General features: G+C 52.3%; 1 protein-coding gene across 2 annotated transcripts; it reads left to right on the top strand.

Moving 5' to 3' along the window:
* Positions 1 to 2,259: 2,259 nt before the first annotated feature.
* MSH5 (mutS homolog 5) lies at positions 2,260 to 21,727 on the top strand. Of its 2 annotated transcripts, XM_071218401.1 has the most exons (24): positions 2,260 to 2,499; positions 2,850 to 2,979; positions 3,468 to 3,548; positions 3,727 to 3,789; positions 5,999 to 6,120; positions 6,280 to 6,389; positions 6,630 to 6,665; positions 7,010 to 7,092; positions 7,848 to 7,893; positions 13,260 to 13,398; positions 13,531 to 13,593; positions 17,205 to 17,513; positions 17,781 to 17,853; positions 17,997 to 18,106; positions 18,318 to 18,398; positions 18,632 to 18,719; positions 18,910 to 19,099; positions 19,213 to 19,339; positions 19,791 to 19,940; positions 20,285 to 20,359; positions 20,548 to 20,691; positions 20,875 to 21,012; positions 21,159 to 21,232; positions 21,458 to 21,727. In XM_071218401.1, exons 1-24 carry the CDS (start codon positions 2,413 to 2,415, stop codon positions 21,468 to 21,470), a joined length of 2,532 nt encoding a protein of 843 aa, XP_071074502.1. In that variant the 5' UTR covers positions 2,260 to 2,412; the 3' UTR covers positions 21,471 to 21,727. The 2 variants fall into 2 exon arrangements, with proteins under 2 accessions (XP_071074502.1, XP_071074503.1); XM_071218402.1 differs by lacking the exons at positions 20,285 to 20,359; positions 20,548 to 20,691; positions 20,875 to 21,012; positions 21,159 to 21,232; positions 21,458 to 21,727 and adding an exon at positions 19,515 to 19,571 and having other exon boundaries at positions 18,632 to 19,099; positions 19,791 to 19,881.
* The last annotated feature ends 1,763 nt before the right edge of the window (positions 21,728 to 23,490 follow it).

Consider the following 23,490-nt stretch of genomic DNA (forward strand, 5'->3'; position numbering starts at 1 on the left):
AGGAAAGGCAAAAAGGGCTCGGGACTTGGAAAAGGAGAGAGACCTGGCGAGGAGCGGGGGGAGCGATGCCAGAAACCGGCAGTTAGTGGTTTCCTCTCGGGCTTCCTCTGCTGTGCGTCTTACCCTCCCTGGGGGAAGGTTGCCTCCTCCCCGGCAAAGAGGGTGCATTTGGTGTTTGCCCCCTTTAATCGTTAACAACTTATAAGGAGGTGGACTGGCACGTGCATTGGGGAGTTCCCTCCACGCGTGGCCTTGGGAAAGTGCACCTGGGCTCCCTTGCCTCTGCGAGAGCGTCAGAGCGGCCCTGCTTCCCGGCGACCTCTCCTGCTCCAGCCGGTCAGTGCTCACCGCAGGGGCCACCGCGCGTAGACCTCCGGCTGGGAGAATCCGGAGCAAAGCGCCAGCTCTGGGCCCAAACAGGTTCAACAGCCTCTCCCCGAGCACTAACAGCTGCGGCTGCCTTGACCACACTACTGACTGGTGGCTGCCACGGCTACCCCACCAGGTATCCGGCCCTAAGTCCCCAGGTGACAAGGCTGCCCTCTCCTGGAGCCACCCAGCAGTGCCCCCATGGATGTGAGGTGAGGGGCTGCAGTCCCAAACCCTGCAGCAGAGACGTGTCCTTCCCTTTCAACGCCTTTCTCCTGCCTTTCTTCTATCTCAAAACCTCCCCTTTCCTTCCCCACGCTGCTTTTCCTGCTCCCTCCCCTCGGCTTGGTAAACCAGTCCCTAATCTCTTTCCACGCCAGCCTGGAAGGTGCGGCCCTGCCTGGCACTCCCCTGCACAGTCAGTCTCGGTACTTCCTCAGATTTCCATATTTCCATTGCTCAATAATTTGCCGGGGGTGACTATTAACCCAGCCCTCTGCTTGCTCCCTCTCTTTCCTCGGAGGGTAATTTCCAATCACAGGCAGCAGAGCCAGGTCGTTTCACACACAGAACCCCACCCCCATCTTTCCTAGCCTCCTGGCTGGCATCTCCCTCTCTCTGCACCTGGAGCAAAGCTGGGGAGGAGGACGGATTTATTTTAAGGATCTAGTTTATTAAGCATGCATTTGTTTACTTCGGATTCACTCACAACTCAGCCCCCAAACACACACACACATACAAACACCCACCCTCACGATTAAGCTTCAGGGAGCAGGGACTCAGTTTTGTTCACAGCTTTGAGTTCATCCCGTGGCCCATAGCAGACACTAAAGAAATAGTTGCTGAGTGGGTGAATGGTGCCTCTCTGTCCTGTGTGAGAGCCCCACAGGAGGATAGATAGTTTTCTTTTCAGGCCTCCTTGTCTCTGTCGGAATTTGGTGTAATTAGAATGCTTCCACCTCCTCTTTGGGGGAGAGGGGGCAGAAACTTCGAAATTAGGCCCTGGAGTGCCTTTGTGGGGTGGTCATACCCTGCTAAGATCCAGACAAGGGAGGGCTGAGGTAGGAGTCTCGCTTCTTATTTCGGCTTGTTTATGTGTTGGGAGATGGGGGAAAAGAACAGAGCGCTGAGAAATGGGAGAGAAGGACCGGAACACAGAGATTTGGTGCGGGCTCCTCCGGGCAGGGGCCCCGCTTATTTAAAATACTCACGTCGCCCTATGTTTGCCAGGTACTGTTCTAAGTGCTTTATAAATATTAACACAGTGGGTACAAATATTAACCTGGAGTTGTTGGCACACGCTGACTTAGTGTTGCTTATCTCCATCTCCAGAAAAAAAATACAAAACGCGCTGCTGGACTTTACGATGGCCCTCCTCCCGTGACCTCCCTGCTTCCCCCGACCCCTTCCCCAGCTCCGACCCCGCTCCATTTGTCTTCTCTCGGGCTCCACCCCGCGTCAATCACAGCCCAGACGCCCGGACGGCCGCGGGCCCGGCTGCTAGGCAACGGCAAAGGGCGGGAAGTTTGAGCGTTCTGGAGCCGCCCCCGGCTGCTAATAGACCAATCAGCTCCAGGGCCCACCCTTCCCCTTCGCTCTCTTAGGCGGGATCCGGGTCTCTCCAGCCAATGGCGACGAGTGGGCGGGGCGTGCGGGCGCGCACCCCCCTCCCTCGGGCGCGCCCTCCCGCAGGCGGGCGGCTTTGGTCTGTGGGGGCGGTCTGGAGCGCGTCGCCGCCCGGGTGACGGAAAAGGCGGGAAAGCGCCGCGGGTGGGCGGCGGCCTGCGTGGGGCCGGTGGTCGGGGACGCGAGGCTGCGGGCGTGGGGCGTGGTCGGCAGGAGCGGGGAGGGGAGACCTCCAGCCCTTCTCCGGGCTGAGGAAGCCGCTCCGCGGGGCAGAGGCGAGGCGGCCCGCCGCGCCCTCGCAGCCCTCGCCTCAGCGCCCCGGAAGTTCTCGGGAGGTGGGTTTCTGCGCCCCCAGCTCCCTCCCCAGGGACAGCCCCTCTGCACCGCGGCGTTTGTGCGTCCGCAGAGCCTCGGCCCATGGCCTCGGCGGGAGCGACCCCAGGCAGGACGCCGCAGGCGCTGGGGCCCGGGGCGGCCTCGGACGACGAGGAGGAGGCGGCGGAGGTCAGCGTGGCCCGGAGCCGGGCGCCTGGCGGGAGAGCCGGGCGGTGGTGGGAGCGGTGGAGTAAGAGGGTCGGGACCCGGGGTTCTTGATCCCCGCCCGGGACCCCCTGCCGGAGCCCTGTGTGTACACGCGCCCCAACACGTCCCGCCGGAAGAACGCTTTCCTGAGCTGCAGTTCCGGCTCCTGGGCCCTGGTTCAAGCCCCTGGGACTCGAGTCCAGCTGAAGACCTCTTTCACCTTCCCGAACGCGGGGAGGATGCCTCTCAGATTTGATCAGAATGGCTGAATAATGCATGGCGGTGTCCTGCCGTGGCGAACGGTTCCAGTATCCGTTTCTTCCCTTGCGCAGGGGCAGATCCACGTGTGTGTGCTCTGGAATGCGGGATACTTGGGCCTTGCTTACTATGACACTGGTGACTCCACCGTCCACTTCATGCCAGACGCCCCCGACCAGGAGAGCCTCAAGCTTCTCCAGCGAGGTGGGGACAGAACGCCAGTGCCCGGACTCCCTGGGGCCGGGAGTGTCTTCCCCTCGTAGGACCTTCCTGACGCCGTCTCTGGAGCATTGTATTGTTGATTTCCAGAGGCCTCTGTTGTTTTTAGGAATCCATTTCATTATTCCACAAATACTTGTTAGGTGTTTACCGTTTACCACTGGCTGGAGCCGTAGTGCTGCTGACCACATCAGTCTTATCTGTCCCCCAGGGGTTTATAGTCTAGTGACCGCCTCCAGGGCACACCTCTTCCTTCCCAGCCTCCAGCCAGGCACTACTCTTTCCTTCCGTAAGTCTCATTCCTGTCTCCTGGCTATGCTATCAGCGTGCAAACACTCCCTGCCAAACACTCCCTGCTCGTAGAGGGAGGAAGTAAGATTTTGAGAGGGGAGGGAATTAGCAAGTGGTGGTCTGTGGGATCCCCCATTCATCAAAAATGCATTAACTCATTTGGTCTCCATTCTCCTTTCAAGTTCTGGACGAAATCAACCCCTGGTCTGTTGTTACGAGTGCCAAACAGGATGAGAATATGACTCGGTTTCTAGGGAAGCTTGGTAAGGACTGAGTAAGGGAGAGGGGAAAAAGGAAGGACTAAAGGATGGAATATTCTAGGAGGCGGGTCGTGGAGGGAGCTGGAACGAGGAGGTGGGAATTGGGTGAGAGGAAAGTTGATGCAGAGGCAGAAGAACTGATATATTCAGGCTGATGGCCCCTTCTTTGCCTCCCTGACAGCCTCCCAGGAGCAGAGAGAGCCTAAGAGACCCGAAATCGTGTTTTTGCCGAGTGTGGATTTTGGTATTGCCCCACTCCAGTTTCCTAACCCCTCCACTTAGCTCCGTCCACATCAGAGGTCTCCTCTGAGCCTTATTCTCATTCTACTTTTGTGCTCTGCATGCCCTCTGGCCAGTCTCCCCAAGATCACCTCTATCCCTTACCCTTTAATAAGCTACACCTTATGATGAAACCTCTACTCAGATGTGTGTGGAGATGAGGGCATTCCCTGAGAAGAGGAAGTGGTGACACTTTTGGACAGTTCTGATGGTTGAAAATTTCCCCTTTTAGGCCAAAGCTATTTATACATTTATATATATATATATATATATATATATATATATATTTATGTAGGTACTGCCTCAATGACCCTGATAATCCATAATGCACTTCTATAACTTTCCCAGGTTTGCAAAAAGGACAGGAAATGTTCTATCCTAATTAGATATTGGGCTTAGGGCTATTAATTGTTCCTGTATTAATACAGTCTTTTGTGTGCATGTATGTTTTTAAGTTTATTCCTTTAAAAAAATTTTTTATAAAATTATTTTTTAAGGTACATAATCACAATAAATGTTACATTAAAAAATATAAGAGGTTCCCACATACCCCACACCCCCCTCTTTCACATCACAACCTTTTTCATCATTGTGGCACATTCATTGCATTTGGTGAATACATTTTGGAGCACTGCTGCACCGCATGAATTATATTTTACATTGTAGTTTACACTCTCTCCCAATACATTCAGTGGGTTATGGCAGGATATATAACGTCCAGCATCTGTCCCTGCAATGTCATTTAGGACAACTCCAAGTCCCGAAAATGCCCCCACATCGCATCTCTTCTTCCCTCTCCCTGCCCTCAGCAACTACCATGGCCACTTTTTCCAGATCAATGCTACAGTTTCTTCCGTTACTAGTCACAATAGGTCTATAGTAGAATACCAGTAAGTCCACTCTAATCCATATTTTATTTCTCTATCCTGTGGACCCTGGGATGGTGATGTCCACTCCACTTCTCTATCAAGAGGGGGCTTAGATCCCACATGGTTGATGGATGCGATTCTCCTGTTTGCAGTTGTAGGCATTCTTGGTTCCCTAGTGTGGTGGTTGATCATCTTACCTCTCCCTGTTAGCCGACCTGTGCAAGTCCAGCAAACTGGAGAGTAGGTGCAGCCACTCTGCTGAGGCTCAGGCCCAGCTGGCACATGGCCAGTCCAGAGATTGAAGTGTCCTGGGTACACACCAGCCCCAGTGCCAACCATGGGTTCAGTAAAAGTGACAGAAGAGGCATGTGTAGAAAGTTCACATCTGAGTCCAACTCCATCACACTCAGGAACACAAATTCCAATGTAGGGCCAACAGACATGGCACTGAACTCCAGAGCCATCTGCCATGATTCATAGAAACTGTGTGTCTCCATAGCCCTCAGGAGCACCACCAGTACTTGGGGTTGTATCTACTTAGGCTATCTCTGGGAATACAGTCTTTTTTTTTTTTTTTTTTTTAATTCTCCACAGCTCTCTTTATTTATTTATTTATTTATTTATTTAATTCCCCTCCCCTCCCCCGGTTGTCTGTTTTCTGTGTCTTTTTGCTGCGTCTTGTTTCTTTGTCCGCTTCTGTTGTCGTCAGCGGCACAGGAAGTGTGGGCAGCGCCATTCCTGGGCAGGCTGCACTTTCTTTCGCGCTGGGCGGCTCTCCTTACGGGGCGCACTCCTTGCGCGTGGGGCTCCCCTACGCGGGGGACACCCCTGCGTGGCGCGGCACTGCTTGCGCGCATCAGCACTGCGCATGGGCCAGCTCCACACGGGTCAAGGAGGCTCGGGGTTTGAACCTCGGACCTCCCATGTGGTAGATGGACGCCCTAACCACTGGGCCAAAGTCCGTTTCCCGGGAATACAGTCTTTTTAAACCAAATATTCCCTGTTCCAGACAGGTGCCTTATTCTTCTGAGCCATCTATTTTTCTCAAGTTGTGTTCTCAGGCATCTTTATCATATATGAAAGAATAAAAAGAGAATTGGATTAAGAGTCTGAACATTTGGTTCTAGTCTCAGCGTTTCATTAACTGCCTGTATGAGCTTGGGCAAGTCACATCATCTCTCTTGCTTCTATTGCCTCGTTCTTAAAATGGGGTGAAAAAAAATGGACTAAAAGATACCCAGTCCCTTTTCATTCTAAAGTTCTGGGATGGATTCTATGATCTTTGCCACCCCTTCCCCCAAATAGGTCTGGAGATAAGCAAGCAGCGCCTCCTCTCTGGGAACTATTCCTTCATCCCGGACTCCATGACTGCCACTGAGAAAATCCTCTTCCTGTCCTCCATTATTCCCTTTGACTGCCTGCTCACGGTGAGATGGGTCCTAGGGAGAAGGGCGAGTGGAGTGGGGAAAGGCACAAGCAGCCCAGTCCTAGGACTGAGTCCAGCTCTGGAAAAGAGTTTTCCCCGGGGTTGCCCCGCCTCCAGGACAGTGGGATTTACCCCAGCTCCACTACTCGTTCCCTCCCAGGTCCGCGCACTTGGAGGGCTGCTCAAGTTCCTGGGTCGAAGAAGAATTGGGGTTGAACTGGAAGACTATAACGTCAACGTCCCCATCCTGGGCTTTAAGAAATTTGTGTTGTAGGTGATTCACCCGAAGCGCAACCAAAGCAAAGACGGGATTGGGGGCCCTGAAAAGCAAGATGGGTGGGGGGGGGGACAGTGACCCAATAGGTCACACGCTCTAGGACGCGCAGGAGAACCCGAGCGGCTCTGGCGCTCCGGGGAAGAGAAGATGGGCTTGAGGGCGGGGAGGTGGGAGCCGCGCTTTGGCCTGGACTCAGACCCCAGCCTCCTTCCCTTCTGGTTTTCTGTCCTCAGGACCCATCTGGTGAGCATAGACCAAGACACTTACAGGTAAGGAGGTGGAGGCCGACTGCCGTCTCTGCCGAGGGAGAGAGATTAAGTTTAATCCTCTACTAATCCTAATGAGGCTCCCGTTTCCCTAATCCTGGGGCGAAAAATCTCTCTCCCTGAAGGAAAGGGAAGAGGAGGGTGAAAGGGAGAGAGGAGACAAAGGTGTCATTTCCTTTTCTAAAGGGAGAAACTGAGGCACAAAGAAGTAAGGGACTAAAATTTATATCGAGACTTGATTTCAGGCGGATATGTTATACCCTTTTCTATCCCAGTCTCCATTCTCAGAAAATAAAAAAAAATCCATGCTTTTAGTTACTCCTGGTTCCTCCATTTCTCTCTGACAGTGTTTTGCAGATATTTAAGAGTGAGTCACACCCCTCGGTGTACAAAGTGGCCAGTGGACTGAAGGAGGGGCTTAGCCTCTTTGGTAGGTGTGCCCTGTCCCTCATCCCACACTACAAAAGACTGCCAGAAAAGCAGTTGCTTCCAAAAATGTGCCCCTGCCCCTCCCTTTCCACTTCTCCCCCATTGCCAGCTGTCTTCCACTCTAATCCAGCTTCCTCATCCTCTTTGCATCCCCTCCCTTTGAGCCTCTCCCCACACCCTGTAGTTGTACAATGGCTTTGGCACATCAGCTGTTACTTTACCAGTTTTGTGTTCATTCCCTGGGGTTGTATGAATGGTTCTGTGAATTGTGCACCTGTCCAGGGACTTTGGGAAGGCTGCGTTTATAGAGGAAAGGCACAGAACTGCCTGGTGTTTAATTTGCATGGAGTTCCTATCAGTTGTCTCTTGGCTTGAGGGTGTATTGGGATATCGCCCCAAGTATCTGCAGGGCTTCACAGTGCTTGTCTCAGTGGGTTGTACCGAATGTTTGTGTATGTGTGTTAGGCGTTGTGTGAGTCTAACTACAGCGGATCTTTGTATTTCCTGGCTGAGTGTTCCTGTGAGTACCCAGCCCCTCCCCGCTCGCCTTGTTCAATAATCCCTCCTCAGGCTTGCCGCCAGCCAGACGCCCTCTTTGGCTGCCTTTGTGTCCTGTATCTGGGGCACGCCTCTCTCCGTCAGCCTGCCCAAACCCCGCACCAGTGACCCGGATGCCGCAACTTAGACACACATTCCTTTCCCTCCCCTGCCCTGCCCTGTAACAAGCTCACTCCCTGTCCTCCCTGCTCCCCCCAGGAATCCTCAATAGATGCCGCTCTAAGTGGGGAGAGAAGCTGCTCAGGTGAGTGCTACACACTCATGCACGAGTTGCATGTACACACTACATACGAATGCCTACCACAGCCGTGCCCAGACTCCCACGTACACGCCACATACGAATCCTACCACAGCCGTGCCCAGACTCCCACGTACACGCCACATACGAATCCTACCACAGCCGTGCCCAGACTCCCACGTACACGCCACATACGAATCCTACCACAGCCGTGCCCAGACTCCCACGTACACGCCACATACGAATCCTACCACAGCCGTGCCCAGACTCCCACATACACGCCACATACGAATGCCTACCACAGCCGTGCCCAGACTCCCACATACACGCCACATACGAATGCCTACCAACAGCCGTGTCCAGACTCCCACGTACACGCCACATACGAATGCCTACCACAGCCGTGTCCACACTCCCACGTACATGCCACATACGAATGCCTACCAACAGCCGTGCCCAGACTCCCACATACACGCCACATACGAATGCCTACCAACAGCCGTGTCCAGACTCCCACGTACACGCCACATACGAATGCCTACCACAGCCGTGTCCACACTCCCACGTACATGCCACATACGAATGCCTACCAACAGCCGTGCCCAGACTCCCACGTACACGCCACATACGAATGCCTACCACAGCCGTGCCCAGACTCCCACATACACGCCACATACGAATCCTACCACAGCCGTGCCCAGACTCCCACGTACACGCCACATACGAATGCCTACCACAGCCGTGCCCAGACTCCCACGTACACGCCACATACGAATGCCTACCACAGCCGTGCCCAGACTCCCACGTACACGCCACATACGAATGCCTACCACAGCCGTGCCCAGACTCCCACGTACACGCCACATACGAATGCCTACCACAGCCGTGCCCAGACTCCCACGTACACGCCACATACGAATGCCTACCACAGCCGTGCCCAGACTCCCACGTACACGCCACATACGAATGCCTACCAACAGCCGTGCCCAGACTCCCACGTACACGCCACATACGAATGCCTACCACAGCCGTGCCCAGACTCCCACATACACGCCGCATACGAATGCCTACCAACAGCCGTGTCCAGACTCCCACGTACACGCCACATACGAATGCCTACCACAGCCGTGTCCACACTCCCACGTACACGCCACATACGAATGCCTACCAACAGCCGTGCCCAGACTCCCACGTACACGCCACATACGAATGCCTACCACAGCCGTGCCCAGACTCCCACATACACGCCACATACGAATCCTACCACAGCCGTGTCCAGACTCCCACGTACACGCCACATACGAATGCCTACCACAACCGTGCCCAGACTCCCACGTACACGCCACATACGAATGCCTACCACAGCCGTGTCCAGACTCCCACGTACACGCCACATACGAATGCCTACCACAGCCGTGCCCAGACTCCCACGTACACGCCACATACGAATGCCTACCACAGCCGTGCCCAGACTCCCACGTACACGCCACATACGAATGCCTACCAACAGCCGTGTCCAGACTCCCACGTACACGCCACATACGAATGCCTACCACAGCCGTGCCCAGACTCCCAAGTACACGCCACATACGAATGCCTACCACAGCCGTGCCCAGACTCCCACGTACGCGCCACATACGAATGCCTACCACAGCCGTGCCCAGACTCCCACGTACGCGCCACATACGAATGCCTACCACAGCCGTGCCCAGACTCCCACGTACGCGCCACATACGAATGCCTACCACAGCCGTGTCCAGACTCCCACGTACACGCCACATACGAATGCCTACCACAGACGTGTCCAGACTCCCACATACACGCCACATACGAATGCCTACCACAGCCGTGCCCAGACTCCCACGTAAACGCCACATACGAATGCCTACCACAGCCGTGCCCAGACTCCCACGTACACGCCACATACGAATGCCTACCACAGCCGTGTCCAGACACACACATCATCCGATCTAGTAGTAATGAAAATATCAGGTACAATAATAAATTATGAGAAAACAATAAATTTCTGAGACTTTACAAATATGATGGTTGGAATAAACCAAATGCAAGTGAGGAAAATATTGTGGAGAAAATTTATAGCCCTAAAGATCAAAACATATTTGGAAAATAGAGGAAAACAGGCACATGACAAAGGGGACTGAAATAGGAGGGCCAATATCTGGAAACAGAAAATGGAAGGAAGAATATTACAGATAAGTATTAGCTTTATATTGGTAAAGCAACAAGAACAAGCCACTGCCCGTTCCTGAGTGCTGGCTGAATGCATTTAATCTTTACAACAACCCCATGCGGTAGTAGTATTCTCATTTTATGTTGTCAGCACAGATACACATATACCCCTGGATGATACACAGACTTACACACCTCTAAGTCATAGAAACACACCCACAAAACACCCGTGTACCCATCTCTGTGATTATAAAAATACACTTCGAATTTGAGCTGTTATTTAATGACTCTCGAGTCAGTCTTTCTGGTTTCGCGCTCCATATGTGGAATGCTAATTGCATATCATCTCCACCTGAAAAGCTCCCCAGAGCACTCAAACTCAGTGCGTCCAAAACTGGATGCCCACCAGACCCGCTCCCCTGCCTGCGTTCCCTTAGCTAATGGCACTGAGGCAAGACAGCTCCTCGGGCAATGAGCCGGGGATTGAGGCTTCCTCCTCCCCGTGTTTAATTATTCACTAAGAACATTGATCCTATCCCGGAATGTCTTTCTCATCCGTCCCTTTCTCCCTCTTCCCGCTGCTCTAATTCTGGCTATCATCCTTTCTAACCTGGAGAACTGTAGTTGCCTCCAAATTGGTCTCTGCTTTTAGTCTCATTTTTTTGTCGTTTTTACTTTTTATTGCAGTAATGTACACACAACTCAAAATTTCGCATTTTAATCACATTCAGGTGGTCAATTCAATGATATTAGTTACAGTCACATTATTGTGCTGCCATCGCCAACATCCATTTCCCGAACTTTTTCATCATCTCAAAAAGAAACTCTGCATCCATGAAGCAATTAGCTCTCCATTCCCCTCATACCACCCGCTGCCCCACACTCCCAAACCCTGGTAACCTGTATCCACTAACGGTCTATGAATTTATTCTGGGTATTTCATATAAGAGAGATCACACAGTATTTGTCTTTTTGTGTCTGGTTTCTTTCACTCTAGTCTCTTTCCAGTCCGTCGTTCATTCCAAAACAGAGATGTGAACATGTCACTCCACTTTTTTTTTTTTCAAACCTTAAGTGGAAACAAAACATTATCTGCAAGAATAAAAAAAAAGATACAAGAAATTTTAAAAAATTTTTAAAAAATTATTTGCAGTTTGAAGATTAGCAACCTTAGCAGTGCTTAAAGCGCCTTGTATTCACCTCAGGTTTAATTTCTAGGCTCACCTCTCCTTTCCTACTGGATCCACCCTATATTTCAGTCCTTTAGGGCCACTGGCCATTGTGGCAACACACATGCCTGTATTTATGCTATTTGTTCTGGCAAGTCTCCCCCCTATTCTCCACCCATCAAAATCTTATTTCCTCTTCAAGGTGCAACCCAACTCTCACCTTTATAGTGAAGTTTTTACAGGCCCCTGCAAGGAGATTGACGCACCCTTCCTGTGTGCTTGTTTATGTTTTTCTTATTGCATATTCGCACCAGGCTAGAATTGGCAGTGTGTGAATCCGCTTGCCCTCAGAGCTGTGAACTCTGCAGTTGCCGTTCCTGTGGCCTCTGTGCCTGCACGCGGCTTTGTATGTATTAGTACTCGGCGAATGAACAAAGTACATAAGCCCAAGTGCACTGGTCACATCATCTCTGAAAAACCCAGAGCAGAGAGGTATTGTGAGCCTACAGGTGAAGAAGCCTTTCCCCGCCTCACCCGCAATGTGTTATCTTTTGGGGCTTTATTTAGGATAATCTCTGAGGCCATCTCTGGCTAATTGGTGGGGTAATTTAATTACCCACACATTCTCCAGGGCTTCGGGTACACATCAGGATGGGAGGGAAGAATCACCAGTGGAGAAGACAGCTGAGTTAAAGCTGGGGGAGGACTGCGGGTTTCCTAGCCGGCAGGACGTTGGTCATTACCTGAAAGATGAACTAAAGCTGGCCCAGAGCTGGAAAGGGTGCCCGGAGGTGACTGCGTGTCCTAGTGTGCTCTCATGAGCATTGTCCCACCAGTCTGGAGGCCCGGGTTTGCGACCTGGCTGCGCTTCTTGCCAGCAGAGTGACACTGGACAAGTTGCTCATCCTCTCGGGGCCTCCTTCCCTCAGCTGTAAAGTAGGGCGTTTGGCTTAACGAGGTGATGACCAAGGTCTCTTCTGGCAATGTCAGTGCCGGGTCAGAGATACCTGGCTCCGTGAGGCTCATGTGCTCCCCAAGGTGGGGTGGGTATTCGTGGACTGGCTTACACCGCCTTGTCCAGAGCCCTCTGGGGCCAAGGAACAGAGGTGTCTGAAGGTCCCCCCGCCTCATCTAGGCTGGGCAGCTGGCCGGGGAGTCCGTGTAAGATACACCTCCTCAGGCCCCAGGACCTCCACGCATTGGCTCTTAGGTAAAATGGCACGCCTCGTAGCTAGCTCTAATGTGGAAAACAACCCCTGGGTTCACAAGTCCTCACAGTCTCACACTCTTCAAAGCCACAGGGAGCTAGGGATGCCAGAATTAGACAAACAAGATGAGATCCATTTTCTGCATGCTAATTTATTTTTGTTTGTTAGCAAAATCTGGCAGACATGCAAAATGGTAATCATATACAGACTTCTGTGCGTCCAGCAGCCTTCTTAAGAGTGAGACTGCACTGTCAAAGCCTCGTTAAGTGTCCCTCCCCAATCCTTTCTCCCCTGCAGAGATGACCATTATTATGAATTGAGGGCTTATCGTTACACACGGGTTGGTTATACACTTTCACAAGAAGAACATGAAAAGGCAAATGTCTGTGCTTTTACACCTAGAGACACTTCCACAGCTAAATCCAGGTATACGAACTCCCACTGATTCGCCCTTTCCTACTCCACCACTCCGAGAGCCAGAGTGTTGGCAAGCAAACACCGCAACACACTGCTCTCCATCTGAAATATGGACAGACCCCATCGCGCATTCACATGGAGTGACACGGTCATACCCGGGGAACCTGGAATATACAGACACTACCAGGGATTTTCACTCAATACGTGTAAACACACCCATATGGATAAGGACACTGCACTTGCCTGTTTCTTCCTATTGCGCATCGCTGATACAAATTGCCACCGTTCCTAGCATGGGTTGCCTCCAAACACATATTTTGGCAAATTGAGATCAAGACAGTGATGGTAACAGGTGTAATAAATTATACCCTCCAACCCTCACTTACAGGCTCTGGTTCACGCGTCCAACTCAGGATCTTGGGGAGCTAAATTCCCGTCTGGATGTCATCCAGTTTTTCTTGCTACCTCCCAATCTGGACATGGCTCAGATGCTGCATCGACTGCTAGGTCACATCAAGAACGTGCCTGTGAGCAGGAGGCCTGTGTGCCCAGGGTGGGGTGGAGGGCAGGGAAGGAGGTCGGGGCTGGTACTGGACATCGGGCCTCGAGGGGAGGGAGGGGGAGGGAGGGAACAATGGCTGTCCCTCCTCTGACTGTAGCTGATTCTGAAACGCATGAAGTTGTCCCACACCAAGGTCAGCGACTGGCAGGTTCTCTACAAGGTAAGGCCTTCCTTCTTGAAGCCAGGAGCCCAAGGGGAGCCCTCAGCCTCTGTCCAGACCTGCTGGACTCTGATCGCCCTGTCCAGCTTTACCCCACCTCTTTTTTTTTTAAGGGTTGTGTTATGAAAATTAAAAAAACAAAACAAAACATCAAAGGCAATATAATGTACCTCTGTGAACTCACCATGCATCTTCAGCACTTATCAACTCATGCCAAACTTGTTTCATCTGTATCTTTTTACCCACTTTCCCCTTCCTGGGTTATTTCAAAGCAAATCCCAGCCAGCATATCATTTCTTTCATAAATAGTTCAGGATTATTTCTAAAAAATATGTTTTTAAAAAAGAATCACAATATCATTTATTTTACCTAAAAATTAACTGAATAATATCATCAAATATCTGATGTTTAAATTTACAATCATCTCGTAATGCCATGTTTTTCCTTATTGTGGTTTGTTTGAATTAGTACCCAGATAAGGTCAGTATGGCAATAGGATGATGTCTCTTTAGTCCCATTTAATCTACGGGTTCCTATTCCCCCAACCCCTTGCAATTTATTTGTTGAAGAAGCTGGATTGTTTGTTCTTGAGGGTTTCCTTTAGTCTGGATTTTGAGTGTTACATTCCCTAGGTGCTTTTACATATTTCTCTCACTTCTATATTTTTTATAAATTAATTGTTAGACATAGAAGCTTGATCAGGTTCAGGTTTGATTTTTTTCCCCAGGACTTCTTCATAAGAGAGGAACATAATATCTGATAATCTCTCTTTTTATGATATTAGCAAGTTTAAATGTTTAATATTTAAGTCCATTCAATTCTTTAGGAATTGCAAAATGGTGTTATTCAAAATCTTTCATTCCTTCTTCATTTATTAGCCAGAACACTTCAGTAAAGAGAATCTTCTCCTCTACCATTTGGTTACCCACTGATAATAGTTCGTATAGAAATCTGAAAATTGCTAGATATTTTTCTGCCTTTATTTATCCATTATCAAAAGAGTAAATTAGTTCCCTAACATTCTCCAAGGCAGCCAATGAGTTTGTTATTGTTTTGGGTTGTTTTTTTTTTGTTATTGTTTTAGTATCATTACAACCTCAAGGATTAGACATGTGCTTCCATCTACTTCCATTATAATCTTTATACATGTTCAGATCTTTGGCCAATGGGAACCCCTTCATGTTGGCTTCTGAGTCCTTTAAATATGACACCTGTAGACTTTGAGAGCTTCCCCGGTTTGAAAAGATGTGCCAGATTAGCATTTACATCTTCTGGTTCTGACCCAGAACCAGCCAATTCTTCAAGGATCCCTGGTTCCTTTTAGTGGAAAATGGTAATTCAGTACCACAATCTGGATGCTAGAGGGTGCTCATTGCATTTTGCTTAGTGCTTTTAGACTTTTTCTGTGAACAGATCAAGACCTTTTAAACAAAACAAAATACATTAATTTAAAATCAGAACCTCAGGAGTCTTTCTTATCTCTTGTGTTTTCTTTACTTATTCTTGCCAATATTTTCTTTCTTCCATATTGGAAATTCTGGTTCTCAGTGACACTAGGGAAGTCAAAATTAGAATATCATTCATTTGCTTTTTCCCACATTATATACACAATAATCTCAGAATAGCAAGACCAGAACTGTTTCCAACTATACGATAATTAAAAACCAGGCAGATTCTTTCTATCCCTCCTAGAGATATACAGCCAAATTATTATGTTGCAGTCACTTGGAACAGTTCTTCTCTGTGTGGCTTTATCACTTTCTGGATATACAGTTATGCTCATTTGTTTCATTCTATTTTTGATTTTTATAAATTTCTTTTAAAATTAAGTGCTAATTTATAATTATGTACAATATTTACTCAGTTAAATCTCCTAATCAAGATATAGTCAATTAATTCTAGCTTTTATTCCTGTCTCCTCTACCCTGTTCTCTCTCCACTTTTTAAAAATTTTAAGGTTTATCCTTCTAATATTTGAACTTTTAAAAAATTGATTTAAGGAAGTTGAAAGCTCAAGCAGTTGGATGGCTACCTCCCACATAGGAGGTCCTGGGTTTGATTCCTAGTGCCTCCTGAAAAAACAGAAACAAACAACAAGCAAAACAAAAGAAACAACTCAGGGAAGCTGATGTACTCAGTGGTTGAGCGCCCACTTCCCACGTATGAGGTCCCAGGTCCAATCCCCAATCCCTGATACTTCAAAAAAATTTTTTTAAATTTAAGACTTATGATGAATGTACAAACACTGTGATTATAATAAAAGCCATTGATTGTATACTTTGGGTATATTGTATGGTATGTGACTATATCTCAATAAAATTGCTTAAAAAAAAAGACTTAAAAGTTGCCCCCAAAAAAGGTATACAGAGTTCTAGTACATATTTACCCAGCTTCCCCTATGTTAGCATCTTATATAACCATAGTAAAATTATCTAATAGATATTTATTTTATTTTATGGTTTATAATGCAACAATATCATTATTTAATTTTGCTTAAAATTTTCAAGCTTTGGTCATTGGGAGCCTGTTCAGATTTTAAAAATTAATTTACTTTTTAACACTTTTTATAAAATTGTAGTAACATTTACAACTCAGAATTCCCATTTTGATCATGTTCAAGTATAAAATTCAGTAGTCCTAATTATATTCACAATTTTATTTTATCACCAATATCCATTACCCAAACTTCTTCAAACAGAAACTCACCTATTAAGCAATAATTCCCTCATCCCCTCTCCCCACCCCTGCGCCTGGTAACCTTTAATCAACTATCAGTCTCTGTGAAATATGCTGCTTCTACGTATTTCATATAATCAGGTTACTTTTTAAAAAATAAATCAGTTTTATTTCGGGTTACTTTTTGATGTGCCCTTTCAACTTGAACCCTTTTTTGAGCACTTCCTAAATTTCTCTCACTACAAGATGCTCCAGCCTCCTCTGTATTTTCCTTGTCCCAGCTCTGGAGTCCACCACTTCTCCAAGGAGCCCTGGTTAGTGTTTTTTTAGGAGGTACCGGGGATTGGACCCCGGACCTCATACATGAGGTGGGTGCCCAACACCGAGCTCCTTCTGCTCCCCTGGTTACTTTTACTGGAGAATAAGAGAAACCAAGGCCTGGGTGTGAGGTGTGCCGCCTGTCAAATCTCAGGTGTGGGGTGTGTGGCATCTAGGCGCTCACAACAGAGCTGGGAAATGTATGTCCGTGTACCACCCCACGCATACCTGTCTACATTCCTATATCTCTACCCATATATTAAAGAGCCCATGAGTTGATACTGATAGCTTTGATTTCAAGTGCTGGTCAAGACACCTACCACCTTATTTTGAAATCTTGAGTGTGCTTCTATCTTGCTCACTAAACCATGAGGCCTCTGGGACAGGAATCCTATCTCATTTGCCATTGTAACCTCAGTGTTTAGTACAGGGCCTGGCCCAGAGGGAAGCAGATACCCTTTTCCCTCTCACCTTCTGTTTCCTTTTTGCCTTTGAGGTCATCTCCGTGTCTCTGTTCGTTTTTCCCCATTGGTCTTCTTCTGAGAGTCAGCCCTGCCCCTGCCTTTAGCCCGCCGGGGCACTGCCTTTCCCTGCCTTTCCCTCCACTCCTCCTGCAGACTGTGTACAGCGCCCTAGGCCCGCCCGGGCGGCTGCCTTTCCCTCCACTCCTCCCGCAGACTGTGTACAGCGCCCTAGGCCTGCCCGGGCGGCTGCCTTTCCCTCCACTCCTCCCGCAGGCTGTGTACAGCGCCCTAGGCCTGCCCGGGCGGCTGCCTTTCCCTCCACTCCTCCCGCAGACTGTGTACAGCGCCCTAGGCCTGAGGGATGCCTGCCGCTCCCTGCCCCGGTCCATCCAGCTCTTTCAGGACATTGCCCAGGAGTTCTCAGATGACCTGCACCACATTGCCAGCCTCATTGGGAAAGTGGTGAGTAGACGGCAAGCAGCCGAGCGCCTGGGGAGGGAGGGGAGAGAGTTGGGGTTGGAGAATGGGGAGGGACTGGGCCTGGGTGACGTGTGTATGAGGGCAGCTGGATGACAAAAGAAAGGAGGCGGTGAGAAGAGGTGACAACAGCAGGGGCACGCCTGGGGGGTTAGGGCTAAAGCAAGGACTGTGGGGCGCCCAGGGAAAGCTGAGGAGCAGACTGAGAGGCGGTCCAGGGATGATGAAAAACTGGACTTCTTCTCTCCTCAGGTGGACTTTGAGGGCAGCCTTGCTGAAAATCGCTTCACAGTCCTCCCCAACATAGATCCTGAAATCGACGAGAGTGAGTGCTGGGTGTGCGGATGGGCCCGTGAGCCCTGAAACAGGAGCCCGCCCAGCCTCGGCAGGTGTCACCACAAGTGGGGATCAGCACAGCAACCTGGGCAGGAAGCCAGGGTCAACCTTGTTTTTGTTCTTCCCTCCTAGAAAAGCGAAGGCTGATGGGACTGCCCAGTTTCCTCACTGAGGTCGCGCGGAAGGAGCTAGAAACTCTGGACTCCCGTATTCCTTCATGCAGCGTCATCTACATCCCTCTGGTGAGGCAGGAGGGTGGGTGTGACCTCCAGGGGTCTTTTAAGGGAGACATTAAGCTTATGAGGGACACACTGGTGGATAAGAAAACTTTTGAGGAGCGTGAAGACGAACACAAACCCATTTTAGTGGCTTTATCCCCCTGAGGGAGGCGTCGGGGAATCCTGACCTGGTCCAAGAGGTCACTCTGCTTTATCTCCTCGTTGCTCTCCTCAGATTGGCTTCCTTCTTTCTATTCCCCGCCTGCCTTCCATGGTAGAGGCTAGTGACTTTGAGATCGAAGGACTGGACTTCATGGTGAGACCCCGGCCTCTGGAGGGGAGGGATAAGGAAAATGAGTCAGGAGCGGGGGGAAGGCCGCCCCCTGCCAGCAGTGCCCAGTGCGGATTCTCTCCTCGGCAGCTGTGCTCGGCTCTTTATCAGTTCTGAGACAAAGGAGAGACCTCAGGGTGGGAGGCTGGGGCGGCTAGAAAGGGGAGGACGGGAGATCCGAGGGCAGCAGCGCTGCAGCTTTGAGCCCTGGGACCCAGTTTCTCTCCGAGGAGAAGCTGCACTATCGAAGCGCCCGCACCAAGGAGCTGGATGCACTGCTGGGAGACCTGCACTGCGAGATCCGGGGTGAGACGCGGGTGGCCGGGTGTGGAGGAGCCCGCGCTGTCTCCCCACTCTCAACTCTGCCTCTTCTCTGCGTGGCCCTGGGTGCCTCAGACCCTATCTGCAAGTCTGATTCCAGGTCCCTCTGTGGGCCTCTGTCTCTTCTTCACTTTCTGCTGGCCCTGACCCCAGCCTCTCACCCACCCCGCCCCAGACCAGGAGACCCTGTTGATGCACCAGCTGCAGTGCCAGGTGCTGGCACGGGCGGCTGTCTTGACCCGGGTGGTGGACCTGGCCTCCCGCCTGGACGTCCTCCTGGCTCTTGCCAGCGCTGCCCGGGACTATGGCTACTCAAGGCCCCGTTACTCCCCCCAGCTCCTTGGGGTGCGGATCCAGAATGGCAGGTGAGCCCAGAGCGGGTGGAGACGGCGCTGAGGGGCCTGCGGGCCTCGGCGCCTGGGGGCGCCATGGACGTCGGCCCACCGTGGCGTTCACGGAGCCTCCCCACCCACTGCAGACACCCGCTGATGGAACTCTGTGCCCGAACCTTTGTGCCCAACTCCACGGAGTGCGGTGGGGACAGAGGCAGGGTCAAGGTCATCACCGGACCCAACTCGTCAGGGAAGAGCGTGTACCTCAAACAGGTGATACCCGAGGCCTCCGTCCCCCCACCTTCGCCGTCCCCCGCGTGCAGCCGCATCAGGCCCCTGCGGCTTTTCTCTGGCTCTGTGCTGACCGCAGCCGTGATGGACAGGCCGTGACCACACCGCTGCTGCGGCCCGCTCCTCCACCTCACGTGTCCTCCTCCTCTGCTTTCAGGCAGAGCCAGGCTCTACTAGACCTTTCAGTGGCCTCCATTCCCGTCACCACCTCTGAGTAGGTGCCTGCCGTCCCCCAGTGTGCCCTGCCCATCTGCTTCCCCTCTTAGTGATTCTAACGTGAGCGTAAGGGGTGGTGGCGAGGACTAGGGGAGGAGAGGCCGCGCAGGTTCTGCCACGGCTGTGCGCCTCTCTCCTTGATGGCTCGTCCACGTCTCGGCTGAGACTCCCTTCCCTCAGCCCACACCTCCAGGCCTGGCTCTGTCTCCTCCTGCAGGTAGGCTTGATCACATTCATGGCCCTGGTGGGCAGCTTTGTGCCCGCAGAGGAGGCCGAAATCGGAGCAGTCGATGCCATCTTCACCCGGATTCAGAGCTGCGAATCCGTCTCCCTCGGCCTCTCCACCTTTATGATCGACCTCAACCAGGTCACGGGGGGGCAGAGGGCGATGGCTTCGGGGAGGGGCGGGGGGACGGAACTCCGCTGGCTCTACAGCAGACAGGGTCCACGCCTCCACTGCGTGCCTTCTCTACCAGGGGTGGGGTCGCCCAGTTCAGAGACTGGAGGAGTCAGCGCCGTAAGCGTTTACTGAACCCTTGCTTTGTGCAAGGCACTGTTGGCAACAGAGGGAAGAACAAAACTTGTGCCTCACCGCGCAAGAGCTTGCAGTTCAGTGTGGTGGACATGGCTGTATCCACGGGCAGACCGCGGTCAGCGCGCTGACGGCCACGAGTGCTAAAGAAACCCCCTTGTCTCCCTCGTGCCCGGCAGGTGGCGAAAGCAGTGAACAATGCCACTGAACGGTCTCTCGTCCTCATCGATGAATTTGGGAAGGGGACCAACACGGTGAGGGGAGAAACTGACCGGGAAGTGAGGGGAGATGGAGGAGGATGGAGTGTGAGGACGAGGCGAGAACTCAGAAAACAGCAGAGCTGTGTGGGCAGAAGAGCAGAGCGGGGGGTGAAGAAGGGCCAGCAGGAGGAGGGGCCCGTGGGCTGCCCAGCCCTCCGCACCCTCACCCTCGGTCTGCACAGGTGGACGGGCTCGCGCTTCTGGCCGCTGTGCTCCGACACTGGCTGGCACTTGGAGCCACATGCCCCCAGATCTTTGTGGCCACCAACTTCCTGAGCCTTGTTCAGCTGCAGCTGCTGCCTCCAGGGCCCCTTGTGCAGTATTTGGTGAGCAAAGCAGTCCAGCCCCCCAGCTGCTCCTAGACTGGGTGTTTCCCAGAGGTGGGGCTTCATCACGGCACAGGGCCCACGTTGTTCCCTTGTCTCACTCCCCACAGGGACTGGCCGGGGCGTTTAGGGCAGGAAGCTGGATGACTGATGACGTGTTCTCTCCTTTTGTTCCCTCTGAAGACCATGGAGACCTGTGAGGACGGGAACGACCTCGTGTTCTTCTACCAGCTCTGCGAAGGTGCTGCCCGCGCCAGCCACGCCTCCCACACCGCTGCCCAGGCCGGGCTTCCCGACAAACTCCTAGCTCGAGGCAAGGAGGTGAGGAGCCTCCCAAGGTCCACCTCCACGCCCGCCCTCCCCATTGTCCTGCTCTGCTCGGGGGCCTGGGCTAACCAGACTTTTGGCCCTGATTTCCTCTTCTCTTACCCTCTTCCCCCTCCCACCCTCCTTCTTGTGGTTTCTAGGTCTCAGACTTGATCCGCAGTGGGAAACCCATCCAACCTGTCAAGGAGTTCCTAAAGGAGAGTCAAATGGAAAAGTGAGTGTTGCCCCGCATCCTGTTTCTAGCATTTTCTACAGCTCTTCTCCCCTTCTCATGGGGCTCAGCAGGCTTCTTCCAACACTTTGCCCTTCAAAGGCCCACTATTTATCTCTAAAACGCTAACTCGTCAGCTCCTCGGTTTCCTGTGTGGCAGCCTCTCCCTCTGCTCTGGGGACTCGGGCACCCATGATTCCATGTATCTTCCTCTTCGCTCTCCCTCAGCTGCCAGGCTTAGTGGATAAGTTTCTGAAGTTGGATTTGGAAGATCCCAGCCTGGACTTGGACGTTTTCATGAGTCAGGAAGTGTGCCTGCAGCCACGTCCATCCTCTGAGCGTCCCTCCTCTGCCCTCTTCCAAGAGCAAGCCAAGTTCCCAACCTGGGCCACCGGTGGACACCATGCCCTCTTCATTTTCTTTTCTCTTTCACACTCAGAGTTCTCAGTTTCCCTGGAAATTTTGTTCCATATTAAGAATAAAGTTTATTTCAAGGAAGGTTGTTCCTTAGACCAGTCACAACAAAACAAGAGAAGCAGGAGTCCACAGAGGGACCTGCTCTGCCTCATTAGTGACACATGACCCTGCTTTAGGGAGACCCTTGGATTCTACCCGGGGGGATTTTGGGGGCCTTCTTGGGAACAAGCCACTTCAGGAAGGCCCTGTCCAAACAGATGAGGGAGGACAGGAGCCCAGGGAGATGGGCTTTCCCCGTAAGCAGGAGCACCCCGACCTCAGACACAGCAGGGACGGCCCTGAGGCTGAGCCACAGGCAGGGACGGTGCCAGGTGGGGTGGGAGGGAGGGGTTGGTCTGGGCTGCACCCTGTCCCTCCTGGTGCTTGTGGCCTGCCCAGGGCGGGCCTCCTCCCCGGCCCTGCCGCTGCCTCTGGGGACCAGGGGCCCGGAGCGGCTTCCTTTGGGTGTCAGCCCCACTAGGGGCCCCTGGGAAGCCCCTCTCCTGGGCCTGCTCTATTTCCACTCTACCTTGAGGACCCCCAGGTCTTCCCCTTTCCCCTGCCTGCCAGGTCCTCCGTGGCCAGTCTGGGCTTGGACTCAGGGACCACATGTGAACCCCACAGGGGCCTGAGAGGACCAGGGCCCAGGGCCCTGTGGTGATGCTGAGTCAGCCTCTGCTTCCTGCCTCTCGCAGCTGCAGAGGAGGCAGACTCTGGAGGGAGCACAGGATGCCCCGTGGCAGGCTGTGCTGCTGGCCACGGCCAGGCCTGGTTCGAGCCTCTGCGGGAGCGCAGGGACAGCAGCTGCACTTGGCTGCCCCTCAGGGAGGTCGGGGGGCTGCCCCCCTGTGCTGTGGGAGGGAGGGGCCACGGCGGTGTGAGCAGAGCTGAGCAGCCTGCAGAGGGGCGTGTTCCAGGCAGAGTCACAGGCGTCCTGAACTGGGGACAGCACTGCGAGGACAGGAGGCTGGGGGGAGTTAGGCCAGTTCCAGTTGGGGTTGGAGGAGGCTGGGCACCCGCTATTCAGAGGGATATGATGTGGATCGTTCCACTGAGATGGGGAGGGGGCTGGGTGATTCCACAGTGCAGGGATGGGCAGGGAGGACCCCCAAAGCTGAGAGAGGGGTGTTATGTATTGTGCTGTTGAGGGGACGGGGACACGAGAGTGTTAAGGAGGTGCACGTGGAGAGTACTTGGTTCTTCTGCCTGCCTGGAGGGGTCCTGGGACGAGGGACCCCGCTGGCGGAGGGACGGTCCTGCCCTGAAAGGGGAAGAGGCGAAGATGGACCTGCTTTTCCCTGTGTCATCAGCCTCCAACTCCTCCTCCTCTGGACTTTTCTAACAGATTTACACTCAGAGCCTGGTGGCCCCGCTAGCCCAGATTCTGAAGGTGAACATCTCTTTGCAGAATCTGACTCGGGGGACGGTGAGTTTATTTTCAGTTTAGATTTTTGGAATGGGGATAGAGAGGGGAATAGCTGAGGTCAGCACTGTTTCAGAAAAAAGCACAGCTCGTTTCCCCCCACTTCTCCCCAGGCCCACTGAGCAAGGCTTGTTGCTGCACTTCCCAGGACTGGACGGGAAGGTCACGGGAGCAGGACTTGTGGTTGCAGCAGGTGGACCGTCGAGGTGTGGGCGAGAGGCGGAAGCCCTGGCCCAGGGGCAGCGAGCCCACGGGGCCTGATCTGCTTCTTCCCTCTTTCCCAGGAGTTGTCATCCAGCCAGAGGTGGCGAGGCTCAGCCAGGCTGCCCGGGGTGCGGGGCCTAGCCTTGTCGGAGGCCTCCTCTTGCTGCCCTCAATTGAG

The sequence above is a fragment of the Dasypus novemcinctus genome, chromosome 11, assembly GCF_030445035.2.
Source record: "Dasypus novemcinctus isolate mDasNov1 chromosome 11, mDasNov1.1.hap2, whole genome shotgun sequence".
Lineage (NCBI taxonomy): Eukaryota > Metazoa > Chordata > Mammalia > Cingulata > Dasypodidae > Dasypus > Dasypus novemcinctus.

Coding starts and splice junctions, on each gene's coding strand:
- MSH5 (XM_071218401.1), top strand. CDS start 2,413: ATGGCCTCGGCGGGAGCGACCCCAGGCAGGACGCCGCAGGCGCTGGGG. Junction 19,340..19,790: donor AGAGCGTGTACCTCAAACAG/GTGATACCCGAG, acceptor CTCCTCCTGCAG/GTAGGCTTGATCACATTCAT. Junction 20,360..20,547: donor TTGGGAAGGGGACCAACACG/GTGAGGGGAGAA, acceptor CGGTCTGCACAG/GTGGACGGGCTCGCGCTTCT.